The sequence below is a fragment of the Tupaia chinensis genome, unplaced genomic scaffold, assembly GCF_000334495.1.
Source record: "Tupaia chinensis unplaced genomic scaffold, TupChi_1.0 Scaffold000165_2, whole genome shotgun sequence".
Classification (NCBI taxonomy): Eukaryota; Metazoa; Chordata; class Mammalia; order Scandentia; family Tupaiidae; genus Tupaia; species Tupaia belangeri.
The window spans coordinates 3,689,537-3,710,142 of NW_006159640.1; the positions used below are offsets into that span (position 1 = coordinate 3,689,537).

Genomic DNA, 20,606 nt, shown 5'->3' on the forward strand with positions numbered 1-20,606 from the left:
GTTTGCTGCTGTTGCTGCTGTTGCTGCTGTTGCTGCTGCTGTTGCTGCTGCTGCTCAGGCAGGATGGAAGTTGAGCGGACGCCTGCCTGGACGCCCTGGGCACTCAGTGGGGTCATGGCACCCATCATGGGTGTCTGCTGCAGGGTCTGGTGTGAAAACCTCCAAACACAAAGGGTCCAGAGGTCAGGACACAGGGTGGGAAAAGGGGTTAAATATAACCCTGGGGCCCTAACCTGAAAGAAACCTTAACAAGTGATTTCATTCATTCCTCTTGTCACTAACCAAAAAAAGCCCTCTTGGGGTCTGATCTATTTCTATGTTGGGGAATGAAGTGCAAAGATATACTCTGTTTTAGTGTCTCATAACTATAATGGTTAGGAATTTTCAATTCTGTTTTAGCAATTTTTCTCTTATAAAAATGAAGAACAGTCTTAGCACATGGTGGGCCTTTATAAACACTAAGATTTTGTGCTGTTATTCTCTCAAAACACTATAAGTTGTTTTACTATTCCTTAAGCCCTCTCTACCCGAATCTGTACACTACAACAGCCTGCTGGCTGGGCTCCCTGCCTCAAGTCTCCTCCCACCTTCCACTCTTCATCCTATCCACTCATTGCACATTAATCTGTCAACACGCTCAACTCCTCTCGTCACTCTTCTAGTCAAAAGAGCCCTTTCTGGGATTGTGTCTCAATCCTGGGGCTGACCATTTAAGGCTATCTATCAACCTGCCCCTGTTAGCGTAGCCCCTCCTACTTTTCCGACACAAGTTTTACACTAGCTCTGAACATTTCCCCCTTCTGTTCTCCCAGATGCCCTAACCATTCCAGTCCTCATGTTTTTGTTCATGCTACCTCCTCTCCCTGGAATGCCCTTCCCTCTTCTTTTCACAAATATCAATCACAGCTACCCTTCAAAGGCCAGCTCAAGTCTGACCTTGTTTGTGAAACTCTCTGATGATTCAGGCTGACAACGACCCATCCCCCACTTTTCCTGAATTCCCACTGTACTTCAGAGCACAACTGCAAATCTGCTATCTTTGCTCATAGTGTTCTTTAAATGTTCTTGTGTTTCTCATCTCAACTGCAGTAAACATTCTTTGCAGTCTAGGAGAGTTTGTGTGTGTGTGTGTGTGTGTGTGTGTGTGTGTTTGCTAATTTTCCTCACTTTACTCAGTCGGAGTATAGTGCTGGCCTGCCCCCTTCTTCATGTTCTAAATCAGAAGCTGCAGAGACTCAAGGCATAGTTACAAAGTCTCAGCTAAGGCTTAACTAACATTAACTATGGTGGGAGGATTTGTTTGTTAGTCCATCCTGATGTTCAACTGTTTAATCCTGGCTTTATGACTCCTTATCATGCATATCATGTACATCATCTGTGAATCCCAGGTCTTTCCTGATCACAGTCAGATAAGTGATTTCCCCACAGGCTGGTCCTGTGGTCTCATGATTAAGGGAGCTGAAGCCCATGTGGGTGATCACATGGTTTGAATCCTGGCATTGGCAGTTTGAAAAATATGCCAGGGCCATGTGCATGTGTGCCCCAAATCCTGACAGGATGAAGAAATGGGGGAGAAGGGACTGTGATGTGGTCATACCACACTAGGGGGTGCTTTCTCCCTCTCCCTCTGTTGCTCTCTGGTGAGTATATATGCCTTCTAGCAAACTTTTTTTTTTTAAAAGTGATTCTCCCTCTCTGGCCCTCAAAGAAATGTTGGGGAAGTAGGCATAAGACTATTGGTCTCCAGGGTCCCTATCAGCTTCAGACTTCTATGGTTATGGACCATATGGCCAAATAAGTATTCTCAACATTTCCAAAAGTTCCAACCAGTCCAATCAACTTTAGGCACAGGTTTTTCCAAGTCAAATGTTCCCTCATACCTCGGTGTCTTTTTCCAGCCCACCATTACTTGGGGTACCTTTGGGTGGAGGTCAGTCCGTGGCCATAGGTTGGGGCCTGCTGGTGTACATAGCCACTGGGCCGCTGTTGCAGGTGGCGAGTAGGATCTACAAGAGTAGGATTGGTAGAAGGGTGGGTGCTCTGGTAAGGCTGACTGGAGTAGCTGGGGGGCACCATGGTACCTGCAGGGCCTGTGTGTTGCTGCAATCCCACATGAGAAACATAAGGAGTATAGCCCTGCAGGGAAGAAGGAGAGGAAGAGTCAGGGCCAAGGGTGCATAGAGAAGCTTGCCTTACTCTCCCCTCACAACCCCAGGTTCTTACCTGGGAGGTCTGTAAACCGTAGGAAGAGCTGGGAGTCATCTGATGGACAGATGACTGTCCCAACATCCCCTGACTCTGCTAATGGGAAAAAGGAGAAAACCTCAAACTCAGGAACCACTTTTTGCCTTCTCATCTCTTATATCTCCCTCCCTGTGTGTCCTCATGAAGGTCCCAAGTACCTCCTCAGTCCTGTGACCCTCAAAGACCCCTCTCCCTGACAGCCCTCCCTACTGCCCCTCTCACTATCTTTGCCTGGAGCTGTTGGCGAAGGCGCTGTCCTTGGGGCACTGCTGGTTGCTGCTGCCGATACATGGAGGTCTTGTATGAGGAGGGTTCTAGGCCCATGACACCAGTCATGGTCGTGGGCAGCACTCCAGGGTAGGTTGGTCGGTTTGCCACCTTTTGCATTGGTAACCGCACAGGGCGGTACGGGTCCACACGCGGACCACCTAGAACGGAGAGAAGATTGGCCTCTAGGCTCCTCATCCTTTCATCTCTTACAGTGTCCTAGTCATCCACAGCTCCTCGGGAGAGCAGCAGCATCCCTTAGGCAGCGGGGATGTACGGGTAACTGTCATCCCTAGTAGCTAGCCCTCACCTGCAGGTAGTGGCTGGTTCTGGGTGTACAGGCCCATGGAGCTCTGCCTGTAGTTAATGTGGGGTAAGGAACTGGGGTTCGCATGATGCAGCAGGTCTTGAGGCACTGTCACACCATAGGGGCCGCTCCGTGCTGGACCCATTCCATAGTCCTGTGTGGACACAGAAGAGGGAGGTGAGTGGGCTGTGGCTGGGCTGAGTAGGATGTGATAATGAGGAACTGGATTACACTGTTCATTTGTATTATAATTCTAATGGCAACCCTTCCTCCATGCACCTCTGCTCCTCCCACAAACCGGTCACTGGGAAGACTTTGGTAAAGAGGAGAGGCTGGGGGAGAACTGTGACAGGGCAGGCACTAGCCTCAGTCTTGGCGGCTGGCTGGCTTCGCTTCTTGCCCTTGGTGGACTTCTTCTTGCGTTCCTCAGTACTGGGTGGAGCAGCACCAGGTTTATCAGTTTTGGGGGGCTCTGGAGCCTTTTTCTCAGGCTCTAGCAGAGTGGGAGCAGGGGGCTCTTCATCTTCTGGTGGCAGCGGCAGTGGCTCCAGGTAATAGGCGCGGGGCCTGGGTCTTAGGTGCGTGTGGTAGAGCAGCAATCGCTGTTGCTCCTCTCCTCGAGCCACACGCCTGTCAACCCGGACTGTTCCAAACCAGCCCCAAGAGAGTGGTGCTGATGGCTTCAGCCCCTCGAAAATATCCCAGGGAGAGAGTTTTTGTTTGGTGGAAACCTGTAGACCCTGCTCCAGAAAATGAGAAACAATGAGCTGCTGGGACTTGGACAACAGAAGACAGAGCTTGAGAACTTGTAGGAGAGGGTAAAATACCAATTGGCAATAAAAGAAAGAAAAAAGTCATAGGCAGACTCAGGGGGGACAGAGAGGAAGATAGGCATGGATATACAGGAGTACATGTGTACATGTGGGAGAGAATATGAGGGGAGAGAGAGAGAGATGGGTAGGAGAGGAGATGCAGGAGAGGTAGAACCTGGGCAAGGAGCAGAAACAGACAGGGAGACAGAGAAGGGAGAGGAGGCAGGCGAAGAGGGGGAGGGGAGGGACTGACATTCAGAGGAAGACAGAAACAGGAAGGCAGAAACGAAGAAAAGGCAGGAAGAAACTGAAGGAGGCAGAGAAAGAAAGATACAGATGACAGAGAAAAACAGGAATAGAGGAAGATACACACCTACATAGACAGGTGGAGAGAGACAGAGAAAGGCAAAGAGAGAGTCAGGCAGAAACAGGGATAGAGAAAAACACAGATGGACCAGGAAGAGAAATGAAGAAAATGTAAATATGAAGGGGTTGGACTTTGGATTTTAAACTCTACATCCTCTCTCTCTTCTCATTCTTGATTATGGCTACTCAATAAACACTGCAAATGACAGAGAAAGAAATGAGAAAACTGCAGAGATGGGTGCACTGGGGGGAGAGAAATGCAGGGATAAAAGAGATGTGGGTTGTCAGCAGACAGGTGGGTAGGGCGAGACAGGAGGCAGGTGAGGCACAGAAAAGCAGGGTGGGGCGCTGAGAAATGGGTGGTGCATTAAAAGGTGGGTGAGGGTGGTGAGAAATGTGTGTGTGTGTGTGTGTGTGTGTGTGTGTGTGTGGTGGGGGGGCACCAAGAAGAAATGGTGGGGCTCCAAAGACCAGGATGTGAATTATAAGGGAAGTGAAATCATTTTCTAAAATCCCCAGAAAAGGTTTTTGCTGGCAGAGCCTGATGGACTCCCGGATCTGACGAGTCTGCTGTGGCAATGAGGTGAATGCAGGAAAAGCTCTTGTCCAAAGGGGAACAAAGGCAGAGGACATGGAAAGACAAATGAACATGCCTCCTTCTTGAAGATGGAATCGAAGCCAGCGATCTTGTTGCCTTTGGTGTCGATGAGGGAGCCCTGTGGCTCACAGGTGATGACATCTCGAGTCTGCTTAGGGAGAGGAAGCAGCTGGCGGACCTTTTCCAGACTGTCTGACTGGCGCTCCCCCAACTCTTTCTGTAGGCATAGGAAGGTGGGACAAGAGTTCAAAGATACCAGAAGGGATAGCACAGAATCTGGCATGAAGAAGACATTCAGCGGGCCCAAACCCAGTGGCGCAATGAGAGGGTGCCACTGTGCAGTGACTGAAGCCACGTGGGGGTCTGGGTTCAGCTCCCAGCCCAATTTAAACTGGCCAGGTGTGGTGGTACATGCCTGGGAGACTGGGAGACTGAGGCAGAAAGACAATGATATGAGATCTTGTCACAAACACCTGTCTCTGTCTCCTTCTCCTGCCTTCCCTCATAAAAAAAAAAGAAAAGAAAAGAAAAGAAAAAAAAAGAAAAGGCAAGGGTAAAGTGCTCAGGCCAGAGCAAAGTCCTTGAGCCTAGACAGACAGCAAACACAGGGAAAAGGGAGCTGAGATGCCAGCAGCCGAACCCTTGCCCTTGCCTGCCCCGCTCACCTGTAGCTTCTTCACCAGGTTCATGTATGCACGTTTGTTTTCCTCCATGCTGCCTTGTGAGATGCTAGACATGTCTGCAGCCAACGTCCCATTGATGAGCACACTCAGCATGTCCAACACAGTGGTGAAGAGCTCACTGTGACCCGAAGCCAGGAGAAAAACAGAGAAAGAGCTTAACAAGACAGATGGTGGCACGGTGGCAACACATCGCTCTGACGCTGGACCCAAACGTGAAAGTCCTGGGACCGTGTCCCGAGGTCTCCCTGTGCACACCGGGGGTACCGTGCATGTGCCATGATCCAGGCTGGCTTATGCCGGGGATGGATCTCAACATGAGGGCCCTGTGGGGAAGCCTATCTATGTCTGTCTCGATTGCATGGGAGAAATAAGTAAACTTTAAAAAACCAACCAAGCAAACAGGTTAATATAGAAAAAAGGCCTTGTTAGGGGGTACAAGCAGGGAGAGGTGCTCAGTACACCACCTCAAGGGCACCAGAACTGTGTGGGCAACCCAGGGTCATGGAGTCCACTGCACAAGCCACAGAGATCTCAGTGGCTCGCACTCCTGGTGTGAGGGCAAAGGGGTCCTCTTGGGTAGGAGACTGCAGGGAGGAGGTGGGGATGTTTTACTTGTTGGATTGCATGTCGACAGTGCCGCTGATGATGATCTCCAGGAGGAGCATGGCCCACTCCGTGGTCTGCTGGGTACTGCGCTGCACCGTGTCAAACATGCCCCCCACCTGCCAGGGCCACAACAAGTCCGTCAGATGGTTCAGGGGCGGAGGTCAGCATTTAAAGCTTAGATTAGAACCTGGGTTGGGTTGGAATTGGGATGCCTGAGGTCATGTCCACTTGTATCTATCATCTGTCACCTGATCTCAGGGCAATGACTGAATCCTTGACACCTCCAGGCCTCCTCTGTCTCATTACTACTGAAATGCTGGGAGTTGAACTAAATGATTTCCAGAATTCCCTTCGACATTCCACAATGGGTTTTTAGTGTTCCTAGAGCCCAGCGAGAATCTGGAATGCTGAGGCAGAGTCCCTTCAAGGGTCCCAGGTACACAACTTATTGGACCCTGACCACAGCAATCTAGTTCCTTTCACCACTTGTAGGCCCTGTGTCCTTTAGGAGAGCAAGGTTAATACTTGAAGACCCAGAAAAACCTAAGGCTTCCATCCTCAACACCAGCCCTCCCCAACCCGAGGCTTCCTCATTCTGCATTTCCAGCTTCGCTCCCTTTCTTTTTTTCCCCAGCTCCCCTCTTACCAGGTTGAGCCGCAGTTTGAGTGCCTCATGCATTAGCTGCTTTGGTTTGCAATCATCTAAATACTGGTCATCACGCCAGTTATTCACAATCTAGGATAGAAACAAGTAGAACATGCAGCTCAGGGATCTTCTCATTTTCAGTTCTAGCCCAAAGCATCTAATGTTTCTCAGAAAGCACTGAAGGTTTCAAGTACACACTGGTTTCTTAGGGGCATCCTTTCCTGCCCTCTTGCCCACCCCCCATGACCTAGAGATCTGTACCTGGTGCACCTGGCTGTAGAGGGAAGTGAGGAGTCCCTCACGTTGCTCATCCTGCCCTTTCAGACATGTTAGCACCAGGGATAAGAAGGGCTGCTGACTCAACAGGGACATGCTGGAGATAGGAAAAGAGAAAAGTGATGCCATTGGGTTGGGGAGCAGGCAACTTTCAACCTTGTTCCTTCAAGCTCCAGACTCTACTCTTTTTAACATCTAGCCTTTCATTCAGCCATACCTGCTCTTGTCCTTGGATTTTCCATTTTTCTTAAGGTTTATCCTCTCAGCCTCAACATTTATTCTTTCCTCGGCCTGCTTCCTCTCCTTTTTACTTCTCCATCCTGGTCCCTGCCAGCCCCCTTACCTCTTCTGCTTTTGTCGATCGCGTTCTTTGCGGGAAGAGGAGCCCAGGTGCTGGCCCTTTTCTAACTCCTCCCCAGCAGCCTTTAACACGTGCCCCTGGACCGAGGTAGGCAGTTTAGCAATGAGGGGAGCCACCAGCCACACACCAGAGCGCTCTAGAGAGCTGGAAAACAGACAAAGGACACAGGGTTACAGGGGAACCAGGCAAGGTTGGGATAATCCATCCTCTCCTTTCCCTGATGGGCATGCCAGGCATCACCATGCAGCTGACATCATTCACACCACCAGAAGAGAAACTTGGAAGGGGATGAGCCCTAACATGTTGCTCCCCAACCTGAGCACAGGCTTGGTCTTGCTGCTGCTGGGCATGTTGCTTGCAGTGCTTCCAGAAGATGACCCTGTCTCTGCTGACTGCTGGAAAACCTCAATTGTAGCCTTGGCAATGTTCTCTAAGAGGGAGTTCATCTCCTGGAGAGAATGAAAGGCACAGGGGTACTAAAACAGGCAGCTAGGGGTGACAAAAAACAGATGGTGATAGAGATGGGTGATGAGGGTGAAAAAGAGCATCTGTGGAAGTTGATGGGAAGGCAGGGATATAACTCTGTAGGGAGTCATGCCCTCCAGCACCTATGTTTCTCCATTCCCCACTGTCTTCTCCTCAACATACCTCGTTACATTTCTATCTGTGGCCACAGAAACAGGCTCCACCCCTACCACTGCCAACCTTCCCCACAGTTCAGAGCTCCAGCACTCCCTACACATTTCCCCTGTTATCAGCTCTACACATTTGCCATTTTCCCACCCCCTATCTCTCTCAGCTCTTATCTCTCTCAGCTAGAGAGCCTCAGGGCAGGACCTAAGTTCTCCTAGGGTGGCCTACCTCCTTGACACAGAGTCAGAAGTGGGTATGGAAAGAGAGGGCCTGGGTACTACTCACATTGTTAGGGGTCTGCTTGATCATGAGCTGCAGCTCCAAGGAAGACTGGCGCATAGTCCACTGGTCCAAGTTCTGTGACAGAGGCCCCCATGCTCATCTTTACCATGTCACTCCAGATACCCACTACCCCTGAGGCCAATTCCTCATTTTCCACAACCAGAATCGCAGACTCTGAGAAGTCTGAAAGGGTCTATAGGTGTTCCCAACTTCAGGAAATTACATTTAAATAATCTAAAATGGCTAACAATTGATAACATTTTCAAAATGGTATCCCTCAGATTCCTGTCCTAGAGCCTCATATCCCTCAGTATCAGGAATTTTGCTTAATGTTTAACCTTTAAATCCTTGAAGTTAAAGTTGAAGCCTGCTTCTTTTGTTTTAGACTAGCTGCTCAAAGTCCCTGACAGGATCTTTACCGGACAATCTTTCAAAGTCCTGTCGGGACCAGAAGAATACTGTTAGCTAATCTCTCATCAGCACTTTTTTCTCTGGGCTAAAGAGATCTCGTTCCTTTAAACTTTTCCTCAGTGGCTTTATTTTTCCACCCTCTAGTCATCTGCATGTCTGAAGCAGCATGGTAAAGTGGAAAAGGCACAGACATACCTGGGTTCACCTATGGACTCTACACTTACTAGTTGTGTGATTCTGGACAAGTTACTTAACTTCTTCAGATCTCGGTTTCCTCATCAGTCAAATAGGTATGCCCTACTTCACAGGACTGTGAAGATGAAATAAATGTATTCACAGTGCTAGCACAGAACCTGGCACAAAGTACATGCTCAGTAAGTGGTAGCTATTACTACTTAGTTAACTGAGTCATGACCAAAGTGTCAAATACACAGGGCCCAAACTAGGCCTTCAGATGCTATGTTCCCACTGAGAAACTATATTCACCTCAGACAGATGTGCCCTCATCTAGCAGCCTTACTCTAGAGTCTAGGCCATGTTGGATTTCTCCGAAACCCACACTGGAGCTACTCTCGATACCTTTCTCCTACATCCTTACTCACCTTCCTCTCTACTTAATGCCCCACCTCTTTTCCTCAAGGTTCCCATTGTTTCTCCCTAGGGCAAGACCCCTTGCTTCCTCGAAGACCCTGATCACGTGGCTTACCTGGAGAATACGTTTAATGCGTTGCCGCTGGGGGTTCTCCCCATCCTCATTGTCCAGCAGTCGATGTGGGTAGCAGATGAGCTGCATGAGGCGCTGCGCCTGGGCACTGCTCAACACTGGGTCTTGTAGGTCATTGCTGTCCTCACACAGTGACTTAAGGCAACGTTCTCCTACCCATTCCTGAGGAAGTTGATAATCAGGAGGATTGGGAGTCACCAGTGAGGGGGTTAGGAGTAAAGGAGGTGGGCCACGGGGTGGTAAGGGACATGATGTATAGCAGGGACATGGCGCAATCACGGACCTGAAACAGGACTATATTATATGGAGGCACTGAGGTGGTGTAGGGGGAAGGTGAGACTGACCTGTTGGCAGATGCTGCGTAGCACGTACTTGGCATAGACATCCAGACTGGCTGTCTCCACAGAGATGTTGCCCCCCCCCCGCCCCCCCCCGCCACTGCCACCACCTCCCTCTTCCTCTGGAAGTTCTTCTGTTCCTCCTGTCACAGTGAAGCCTGAACCCTTCAGTTCTGCATCCCCTGTGGTTCATGGGTGGGAGATAGAGAGGGAAGAGTGAGATCAGAATACTGTGTAGAGACCCACCCCCGGCCCACAGAGGCAGAAACTCCCCAAATCCTGTCCTATGGGACAGAAATATACTTCCCTCCCTCTGCTCCTTCCCATAGGTCAGAGAGACCACCTCGAGAAGGGAGAAAGACTGTCCCTTGTAGTTTAGCTGGCACTCCACCCTGTACACACTTCTGGCACCACTCCCTTCCTACTCCCGTACCCAGTACAAACACAGCCTTGAGAACAGCAAACACTGCTCCATCCACGATGCGGTTCTGGGAGGCAGCCAGCAGGTGGCGGTCACAGGAGGAACGGATTCCTACTGTAGGCTTGTCTAGGGAGAGAGAGCTGAAGTCAGGGGCAGCAGCAAAAGTAGAAACCCTGGGGGTGGGAAAGCCACCCTTTCCACTGCTGGCTGGCCTGGATCAGGGTCACTTACTTCCATCAGACTGGCAAGGATTGAGCTGTGGTGTCTTGAAAAGGTGGAGGAGGATGCGGCAGGTAAGCCGGGCCCCCGGCTCAGAGTCCTGTTCACTACAAGCTAAAAGGAAGATAAGACAGATCTGGAAAGGATGAAGCACAACACTGTGTGTGTGTGTGTACTTGCGTGCGTGCGTGTGTGCGTGCATGTACACGCGCGCGGTGGGCAGGGAGATAAGGGGGAAAACAAGGTAAGATGAAAGGAGGAAAAGCAAGATAATACTGACGAAGAGGTAGAACAGAGAACAGTTACGCAGTTAAAGGGTCAAAAACTAAAAAGGTCAGGACTGCAAATCCAGGGTTAGAAAACAGGCCCCTTTCAGCCTGAGGCACACCCAAAGGAGTGGTTGTCTGGTAAGGGCCAGGGAGCCACAGCACGCTCTCCAACACTGAACAATGAGAGGGTGGCCATGGAGTGTTCACTGATACTTGGGGTCCAAAAATTCTAGGGGTTACAGGTTGGTAGTTCACCAGCATTAAGGAGTGAAGGGATGGCAGCACAGCGAATCAGATCTTCTAGGAGCAAACACTGCCGAGCGATGAGGATGGCAACAAAAGTAGCCAGGGAGTCATGAAAAGACAGGTCACTGACCTGGAGGACAAAGCAGATGGACATAACAACTCAGCGTGGAGAGAAGGTGCCCACTCAGAGCGGTATGCCTCCACTCGTCAGAACTCTGTCCCTCTACTCCCTTAATGCCCATGCCCTGGGAACTGCCCAGTCCCCAGCAAGTTCCCACCCCAAGTCTCACATCTACATTGCAGAGGAGGTCATTGAAACCACAAGTGCCATTGTTAGAAGAGCAGCACAAGGCCTTCAGCACTCCTAGCCATTCCGCACTCAGCGACTTGCAATAGCCGGTCAGCTCTGCACACAAGATTGCGATGTCATTCACCCTAGGGAAAAGCACAAATGCCCTCAGGAAAAACTGTGCTCCACAAGACCTCATTAACTTTTCAGACAGTTATCTCTGTCCCAGTAATAACTAACCAAGGATCTCACCCCTCCCAACATCAGGCTGGGACATGGTGCCCATTCCTCACTCAGTACGCCCCATACCTATCGGGATCATGGTGCCCCACACAGACGTGCATAAGGGCATTGCAGACAAAGCTGTAGCGGTTAGCAGGGTTCTCACTAAGACTCTTGCCTAGCCCTGTGTAGGTGAAGGTGTGAGCTGCAGGGTTCTCCAGAGTGTCAATCATAAACTCCGGTGCCCAGCGCATATTGGATTCTGAGGGCTCCACGTTGCAGTAGATGGTGTTCTTTACCTTTGAGCAGAAGTCACTGTAAGAATGGAGAGAAGGAGAGAACACTATTGAAGAAGGCCTGGTGAGGTAGATGGATGGTCAGGAAAGGGGAGAAAAGAAAAAAAAAAGGAAAAAGTGAGGGATGGGGATCTCATCAGATGAGGTGCGAAAAAGGGAGATGGGATAAAGCAGACTGGGTAGGGAAGGAAACACTTGAGAATAAGGAACAGAGGCCTCTGGAGGCAGAGAGGGAGAGGAAGAGTGTGGGCCCCACAGAGATGGGCTGGAGGCAAGGCTGTCAGGAAGAGGGCCCATTCTCAGTAATGCCACAACATGTGGAGGACACAGTCCACATGTGACCCTGGGCAGACAGTTGGGTCCTGGGCTGTGCTCTGCTCCCGAGCTGGGTGGTAACAGGAAGGAGATGAGACTAGGTCCCACTCCCTACCCCTTACCTCCCACCTCTTACCTGAAGAGCTCCCCAAATTTGCTCTTTAAATGGCTACAGCAGGTGTACAGATCATAGAGATAAGCAAGGATACAGCGTTCTGCAGAAGAGCCATCTGACCGGTTCATCCCATGCTTCACTACGCCACACAGCCTATCATAAAGAGGCAAGATCAGGAGGATCAGCAGGCGGTACGCAGGGCCCAGGGGCACCAAGGTCCTTTGAAACAGATTCAAGTCTCTTGATAATACTAGTCCTTCCCCACATGTGTGGCCAACACTTCCCCCACAGTGTGCGTCCACAGGTTCCTTCCAGGCCACTTCTACTGGCATCTATGTATTTCAGTCATGTGGAAGCCCTGCTTACCCCTCAAAGACCTGTGCCATCTGGTCCTGGTTGAGGATGAGGCAGGCGTGATAGTGCCGTAGGACAGCCACGATGCACAGGCACAAGCTGGTCGTGTAGCTGCCCACCAGATCCGAGGACTTGAGAAGCAGCTCGGCCTCAACTACACTCAGTTCATTCAGCAGCTAGCAGAGTGAATGGGAGGTGAAGAATGAGAAGAGGCCCCTCATGTTATATATGACACCTCCCATTCCCATGAGGAAACTGGCCAGGCCAGGCCTGAGCCCCTTCCTGCTGGAGCTACCTCAGCATCAAAGGGCCCTGTTTCCATATGCCACTGTCCTTTATTCTACTAATACCACCTCTAGCCAGTCTCCAGGATACAGTTCTATGAACTCCACAGTTGGAGGACGACCTGTGCCCAATGCTCTAATCTGTCTCTTGGGCCTCCCCAGGGAGCACTTAAGTCTCTATTCCTGCAGTCTTAGCTCATGTTCCACTCTCCCTGTGCTAGTCTTTCTGCCCCTCCAAATAGCCTGGGAAACTGGCTGGAGCCTCTACTCCTGTCCTTATGACTCTAAATAGCACCGACTCCTTCCTCCACCCTTATCTCCCCCAACTTCCCCACCTGAATGGCAAAGTCGATGAGGCCACTGATGCTGAGTGAATATTCCATGAGGTCGAAGATGAACTGCACATGCTGCACCAGAGGCAAGTGGTATGACATGCCAAGGGCAAAGCTCGTGATCTGCTCCAGAACATTCCGGGAGACCTGATAAGGGCAGTGGGAGTGAGACAGGAGTGGAGAGAGGAAAGAAGAAGAACCAGGGAAGCAGGAAAGGATGATGGTGGAAGGGGATGAGACCAGGAGGCCGAGGCTGCCCAGGGGGCGAAATAAAGATAAGGGGGAAAGGAGAATAGGACAGGAGACCAGAATGTGGGAAGGGGCTAGACTTAGGCCCACACCTGAGCCGTGACCTGGTGTTGGTCATAATGCGAAAGGTGCTGAAACTTAGCAAAGATATCTTCTGCAGTGGGGAAGGCTTCAGGCCGGTTGCGCCGTCGCTTCTGCCCATCCTCCCCACCTGAGGGGACAGTTGAAAGGGATCAGTCAGGGCAGGGAAAGTAACTAGTTGACTGGGGATGGGGAGGGCAGGTATGGAAAGGCTACTGGGAAGGAAGGAGGGAAAGGGGAAGGGAGGGAGGAGGCAGGGAGGGAGGGAGGAAGGGAAGGGAGGAAGAAGGAAACAGGGAAGGAGGGTCAAGGAAGGGATGGGGGAGGGATGAGGGGAAGGGGACAGTGAAGTAAAGGTTTAGAGGACCACAAACTATGTGGACCTTAGAGGAATATGTACAGGGAGGTGCTAGGTTGAGGGAGGGAAGGGAGAGGGAAGGAGGGCAGTATGGGGCTTACTGTGAGGTACCTAAGAATGTCAGGTCTCCAGGATTCAGAGGCACAATAGGAGCAAGCTGGTCTGCAGAGGGGGGGAATGAGGGGGGAAGTTTCAAAAGGACTAGAGCTCTCAGGAGACTCTAAGAGACAGGACAATGGGACATGACTAGGGAGTCCCCTATGCTGGGGAAGGGAAGACTGACTAGGGCGCTCTTTGGGGGAGATCTGTTTCAGGAGCCTCAAACCCACCAGTTTCTGCTGTCCCCTTGCGGTTCAGAACCTTCAGGATATCCTTGGTAATTTTCTTGATGGCATGACGGGCATCATCTCGCTGCTTTCCCACCCCAAACAGTACGACCAACCGCTGGTTGCACTCATGGCTGCATGACTCCTCCTGCATCCCAGCGGCACCATCAGACTCCAGCACGGATCTCCATCCCTCCTCTTAAAAGCATGCTCCATGCCCCTCAGCATCCGTGTGTTCAAGCCCCTTCCCAACATACCCACACCCTCAGGAACAGCTCCAACCCCCTGGAAAAATCCTTAGAATGAAATCTGGGCTCAAAACAGATCATCACAAGGTGCTAGTGGACAGTACCTGGGGGATGGGAAAGTGGGTGGCGTACTGCACATGTCGTGGTTGGTCATAAAGAACTCCTAGGGTCCCTTCGATCTTCTCCTTGGGTGTGGGCTTTACCTCCTTCTCAACATCTGGTTTCTCGGGGGACGGACTGCCTTTCCCCTCACAGGGCATAGTAGGTGAGAACAACTAAGAGAAAGGGGAAAGGGTAGAACGTTGTAGAAGCACAAGGGAATGAAGGGGCATAGAGAAATCTCCAGAAGAGGCATAATGAGAGGATCTGAGGAACCAGAGTCTTCCATGCTCTGGATCTAACTTACTGAGAAATCAGGTTTCTCCATGTCTTCAAAGAGCACACTGGAACTAGGGTCAATATCCATGGATTCTGACAGCCCTGGATCCTAAGGGCACAGAACATAAGCAAAGTTGCTTGAGCCCTAGGGAGCTCCTCCCCACCATCTAGAAAAGCTCACAGGGGAATTGGAGAGGAGACCCTACTGGGGAAATCACAGGATCTGAATTTAAGCCTTCTATAGTCACTTAGCTACTAGCTCAGTTTTCCTCAGCTTTAAAATGAGAAGACGACCTCATGGGCCACTGTGAGGATCAAATAAAAAAAAAAAAAAAAGAAAGAAAGAAACAAACAAAACAAAACAAAAAAACCCTGATATGTGAGAGTGCTTTGTAAACCACAAAGTGCTAAGAAAATACCACCCTTAGTAGGCAAAAGAGACTCTAAGAGGCCTCTGGAAGCTATGAAGATGGGAATGTCAAAAGAAATCATCTATGGCAAGGCAAGGCCCACTCACCTCCAGCTTGCTACTGCTGCTGCCCTCAGCCTCCTTGCGTTCTGGGTCACTAGCAGGATCATCAAAAGGAGAGGGAGGCCGGGGACCAGGGGCTCCAAAAGCAAGGTCCCCCCGGGAGATGAGGGTGCAGGTATACATATTGTGCGAGAAAACATCATGTCGAATCAGCTCACAGAACAGTAGTACCAAGTTAAAGAATTCGACCCGCTCACTCTCACTTCGGGGGTCCGCTGGAGGGAGGGAATAAGGAAAGATGAGTTAGGTGAGCACAGAAATAGAGAGCAGAATGAGAGGGAGACACACCTAAGGCATGACACTCCTAGAGTACCTCAGAGAGAAATATACCTAAGGCAATAATAGCAACAGCACCCCCACCCCAGAAAAAAATCCAGACACTGTTGAGGGACAAAGTGTGGCTGGTTATCCCATCTGCTTCTCCATACACCATCTCAGGAAGGAACACAGCATCTCTGCTGCTATCTGCACAGTGAAAATGCTTCAATCACGTATTCTTTCTTTTTTTTTTTTTTAAGAGTTATTTATTTATTTATTTATTTGCAATAGGGCACATGCGCTAGCCAGAAAGACAGAGACAGAGAGACAGAAACAAGAAATCGCCCCCCCCGGGGGGGGATGGCCACGCTGCAATCCCTTCTCCTCCATTCTCCTCTTAGGATCTTGGGCATGCACACACACGCACCCAGCATGAGTTTATGCCACCAGGTCTGGGACTCGAACCATGGTCGACTACATGGGAGTCCAGCAACATAGCCATTACGGCAACTGCTGGTCCCTCAATCATGTATTCTTTTTTTTTTCTGTATTTGTCTACTCTTCTAAAACTGTAAGATGATCAAAGACCAGAATTATGTCTAAAGTCATTCTGCATAGAGCCCAAGATGGAAATATAGACCAGAAGGTTCTTAATTGTGCTTTTTGATGACAGTGGTAGTGGTGAACTGAGTCTACGCAGAGGTAACTAAAAGGTGACAGGGACCCATACTCAGCATGGGAGCCTGTGTATCCAGAAACTGCAGGAGAACATCCTGGAAAATGGGAGCACTAGGAGCAGAAAGGGAGCCAGAGGCGATGGACCCCTTCTCATCTGCTGCTTCTGATTCTCCACAACGCTGTAGGTTGACAGAAGAGATTACAGGATTGATTTTGATTGTTTCTTCCCACAATGTGTAACCCTTGAACTACCACTTGTTCGCCTTTCACCCTATGCTTTTCACTTTCATTCCCTCTCCGGTCTCTATTTTCTTTACCATGTCCTAATTGAAGCCTTGATCTTTCCTCTAACCCAGGCCATTGACCTGTTCCTTTCTACTTTTGCCTCACATCCTTAACATTCCCTTTAGGTTCTATAGCATTTCTTTCCTGGTTTTCACACCTTCGACTGTGGTCCCACTACCTCAACTGGTGGTCTCCAAGCCCAGTCAGATTCCTTCCCATTGGCCAATCTCGTTCTCTCATCTCTGCCCCCTAACCTCAGCCTCAATCTCTGCCTGTCTCTTCTCCAGAAGCTTGGCTACCACCATAGCACGATGTCGACCAGAACGCTTGCAGCTGACGGCCCATTCACACAGTAATGACACCACAGCATCATCATCTGAGGAGATCTGGAGACCAAAGGAAAACAGGGATGGGTAAGGTAGGGTTGGGGACAAAGAGCTGAGTTGTAATTTCTTAAAGGTGGAGCCCCCTCTTAAAACATCCTGGGCCCAGTAAGATCATCTCTACAAACTTCCCCATTCTCAGTGCCTCACCATGCCTTTCCCTCATACAAACTGCTGCTCTTGTGAGGTTTTTGGCTCCTTCTGGTCCCCTTCCTGCTTACCTCATGTCCATCCTTACTGGGCCCCAATCCAAAGATTCGGTTACAAAGGGAGTCAAGAGAGTTACTGAAGTCAGAACGCTCAAAACTATGGCTGTCCAGTACTTCTAAAGTATGGAGCACTCGTCCAATGGTGAAGCCTGAGGAAATGTGGTAAAGGGGTTGTTAACAGAGTCCAGTGCATTCTGACTCTTAAGATCTTTATGTCCTTACCATCTCCATTCTTTCCTCATACTTCCTCCAACACCCACCTGCAGTAGCTTCCTGGCACTTGTCAAAAGACCAGCGAACCTCAACTGCCTGTCCACGCTCCTTGATCTGCTGCTCAATCTCTCGCAACTTTGCACGAACCTGCATGTCAAAAAGGAAGGCCTTCAGGATGTACTGAGGCACACAAAAGGCCAGGGTCCCAGACTAAAAGAACAGTAGTGGGCTCCAAACTGCTGTTTCTGAAAGAGAAATGTAACTTCACAACCCAGTCGGGGAGTACCGGGCTAGTGGTTGAACTTACCTGCTGAGTGAAGGCACTGTTGCCCTCTGGCATAGGCAGGTTGAAGGGGGCAATAGGCAAGTGGTCAAGTGGTGAGCCGGTCTTAATTCTGCTATCAGTCAGCGAGTAGTGCCAAACCAGAGCACTGGGACAACACAGGAGAATGGTCTACCAGACAGAAACAGCTAGGTCAAACTGAGTTACCATGGCTACCTTTCTGGAATCCCACCCTAAGACCTAAGCCTTAGATTTCAGATCCACAATTATTCTGACTCAGTCCCTGAGGCAAGTTATCACTCCATCCTTGATATTCTCCCTTCATGCACTTTCCTAAAAAGGCTTTGGGTCTACTATTTAGCCCTGAAAGGGAGAGGGCAGTTGAAACCCCCCAAAAGGGAACTAACACCCCATTACTGAGAAACAATCTCCAAGCAAGTACTCAGTACCTACTCCCATCTCCAATTTTGAATTACTCCCATTCTCCGGAACAGGTACCTAACTCTTCTCAGGCTATCTTTTAATACTTCCTTGGGCCCACGTAGTTAGTACCTACCTGTAGGATACAGCTAAGGCCAAAAACGAGGGGCCGGTGCTGAGGGCACATAAGCAGGTCACTAAAGGGGGTCGAGGGTGTGCTGCTAGTTGGGGGCTGAGGAGCAGGGGTGGTGGGCAGTGTGCTTGTTGACTGAGCAGATATAACATGAGATGAGTGGCTGCTCATGCCATCCAGCTGCAGGGCCAGTCTCCGGGTACAGAAGTAGGCAAGGCGGCGGGAGAGGTATGCAGACTGAACAAATTCCCCAGAGTACTGTGAAGACATTATCATCAGAGCCCCTTGTTCTCTCCAAGGCACTCTGCTTAACATCTTACCTTTCCCTCAAATCCTCCCTAGGCCACCCCCCAAATCCTAGGCCTTACTCGAAGCAGTAGGGGCAGCAGCAATTTAAGCAATTCATCCTCTCCAGGGCGGATTTTCTCAAAACACTCAAGCACCCAGGTCAGGAACTCATGTCTGTCCAGCATTCCATCCTACGGATACCAGGAGTAAAAAGAGTGTTCATTCAGCACAAGGACTAGTAAAGATGAAGCAGAAAAAGGAAATGAAAGGATGAAGAGAACCAGAACTGGGGCAAGGTGGCGGACGGATTCTGTTCTATACTGGCAAAGTGCAAGATCAGGTTCAATTTGGTGCCCACACAATATTCCCTGATCCCTACCTGAAACATGAACATAGCCAGCTTCTCGTTGTAGTCCCACTGCCGGATTGCCACCTCTACATCATGGGGCAAGGGCCCTATCGTGGAACCACAGCCCCCACTTCCTGCAGGCCCTGGTCGGTAGTATTCAGCCATCTTCTGTAGTTGCTCCCATAAGTACTTGGTGATGATTTGAGTCCATTCTAGAGAAAATATGGAAAAAGAGTTGTGTGATATTCTCCTTCGGCTTAAGAGTATTTTCTGTCCCCTACTCCCTCCCCCAAGCATTATACTTCTAAATTCTTTTCATCTCTTCGCCTCTAGTCACATGCTACCTTCCTAAAGCCTTCCCAAGTATCTGCAAAAGAATGTCATCTTTCTGTTCACCAAAGTGGCAAAGAACCTCTGCCTCTTCTTTTTCCATTCACCACTTTATATATTTAACTGTTATTTGTATATATGCCTTAGCATCCGTGCTAGACTATAAGCATCCTATAGACAGAGATCGTATACTGGTCATCTTTATAGCCCAGTATATGCACACAGGAGATACTCAAATAACTGAATGTTTACTAACTGAGTGGATATCAGACATACAGAAGCAAGGAATATATATTGGAAGGAGAATGAATCTAAGGGTCTCACTGTCACTACTTGAAGTGATCAGGGGAATACTTGGTGTTAGGAGTTACTCACCCATGAAGGGATCAACATGTCTCTTCTTAACCTTGGTCTCCGTGATTGCTGCATAGTAGGCACAGGTCATCTTAATGAGCCAGGCAGCCCGCATCACAGGCACTGTGTATTTGGCTAAGTATCCAAACACTTCTTCCTTCTTACTGAATATGGGGACCTGGATGGACATCACAAATAGTGAAGTCTCTTATTACCCATGAGGTGGCACCCATGTGTTTAGTCTGGAAAAAGGAGGGTACTTAGGTACCTATGATCCCCCACTGGCCTGAAGAATAAGAAATAGTGTCTCACCTTTTTGGCTAGTTGTGTGAGTGGCTTGGTGCCAGCCAGGTCAGTGAACCAGGTGTTAATGGCACTCTGGGATCGTGCAGTCACCAGCCAGAAGTTGTCCTTCTGGTTCACTTGGGGCTTCCTGCGACCAGTGTCAGGGAGGGTGTTACAACGTAACTTCTCTGCAATAATGCTGCTGAAGTTGGAACTGATCTGAAGGAAGAAAACTACACCTCAGGATGCGAAGAAAGGCAGATAGGTGGTCCTGTCTTAGATGGGCAAATGCCAGTGTGGCAGCATTATGTTATGAAGGCAAAATCAGCCATTTAGGTTGTCCCTGCAATTTTTCCCAACCCTAGGCCTTTGCTTCTTTTCATCCTTCCAGCCTTTTCCTTCGGCCTGGCGGGGTTGTCTCACCTTGGCAGGATTGAAGTTGACGTTCTTGGCACTGCCATGTTCATCCCCAGAGACAGCAGGCTGGTTATTGAAACCTTGTTTTACATTCAAGGCTGTCAATTCATCCTGAGGCAGGAAAACAGCATTTTAGCTCTTATTTTGGGAGAGGGGAGAGGTGGCAGGAGAAGAGAAGGAAACGAGGGGAAAGAGGAGGAGGAGGAGAGTTCTGAGTAGAACACATCATTTTTTTAAGCTTGGCCCTCAGATTCATGGGGGCCCGACCCTCACCCCCACAGTCCCCAAGATTCCCAACCACCCAGAGCTCCCTCAACATCACTCTTCCCTCCCCAGGAGCTGTACCTCACCAAGCTGCCTCAGACAACTTTCTGAGGTGTGTGTGTGTACAGGGGGGCGCCACTGGCATGGTCGCTACATCATTCCCTGTTCACACCTTGAACCCCCCCCCAATCCTGCGCTCCTATACCAGCCCACTTTACTCTTCCCCCTTTTGGGACTTTCGCTCCCATCTAATCGCCCCGCCCCCCCTTCCCTAAACCGTGAATACCTCCTCTCAGGTTGACTGCGTGCCCCTGGTCCCTAGAGAGTCCCGATTTTTGAACGCACCTCCTTCTGTTTGGGATCTTGAGG

At 49.9% G+C, this 20,606-nt stretch overlaps 1 protein-coding gene across 4 annotated transcripts in view; it reads right to left on the bottom strand.

Moving 5' to 3' along the window:
- Window positions 1–20,606, bottom strand: part of MED12 (mediator complex subunit 12) — a gene marked incomplete at its 5' end in the record, with an annotated part of 22,975 nt that extends 2,369 nt beyond the window's left edge. Inside the window, 43 exon segments of one of the 4 annotated variants that reach the window (XM_027770904.1) lie at window positions 3–159; window positions 1,919–2,006; window positions 2,082–2,136; window positions 2,224–2,301; window positions 2,467–2,672; window positions 2,822–2,972; window positions 3,184–3,558; window positions 4,650–4,811; window positions 5,260–5,395; window positions 5,890–5,999; window positions 6,530–6,619; window positions 6,791–6,902; window positions 7,149–7,310; window positions 7,482–7,615; window positions 8,085–8,156; window positions 9,199–9,378; window positions 9,561–9,736; window positions 9,988–10,101; window positions 10,207–10,308; window positions 10,719–10,839; window positions 11,000–11,144; window positions 11,308–11,535; window positions 11,968–12,099; window positions 12,313–12,476; window positions 12,920–13,063; window positions 13,258–13,376; window positions 13,716–13,766; window positions 13,934–14,078; window positions 14,283–14,453; window positions 14,585–14,665; window positions 15,074–15,303; window positions 16,077–16,203; window positions 16,564–16,695; window positions 16,914–17,050; window positions 17,162–17,261; window positions 17,422–17,568; window positions 17,954–18,208; window positions 18,319–18,429; window positions 18,618–18,799; window positions 19,293–19,449; window positions 19,584–19,775; window positions 19,980–20,084; window positions 20,583–20,606. In XM_027770904.1, the coding sequence (XP_027626705.1) occupies window positions 3–159; window positions 1,919–2,006; window positions 2,082–2,136; window positions 2,224–2,301; window positions 2,467–2,672; window positions 2,822–2,972; window positions 3,184–3,558; window positions 4,650–4,811; window positions 5,260–5,395; window positions 5,890–5,999; window positions 6,530–6,619; window positions 6,791–6,902; window positions 7,149–7,310; window positions 7,482–7,615; window positions 8,085–8,156; window positions 9,199–9,378; window positions 9,561–9,736; window positions 9,988–10,101; window positions 10,207–10,308; window positions 10,719–10,839; window positions 11,000–11,144; window positions 11,308–11,535; window positions 11,968–12,099; window positions 12,313–12,476; window positions 12,920–13,063; window positions 13,258–13,376; window positions 13,716–13,766; window positions 13,934–14,078; window positions 14,283–14,453; window positions 14,585–14,665; window positions 15,074–15,303; window positions 16,077–16,203; window positions 16,564–16,695; window positions 16,914–17,050; window positions 17,162–17,261; window positions 17,422–17,568; window positions 17,954–18,208; window positions 18,319–18,429; window positions 18,618–18,799; window positions 19,293–19,449; window positions 19,584–19,775; window positions 19,980–20,084; window positions 20,583–20,606 (6,060 nt within the window). 4 annotated transcript variants of the gene reach the window in all.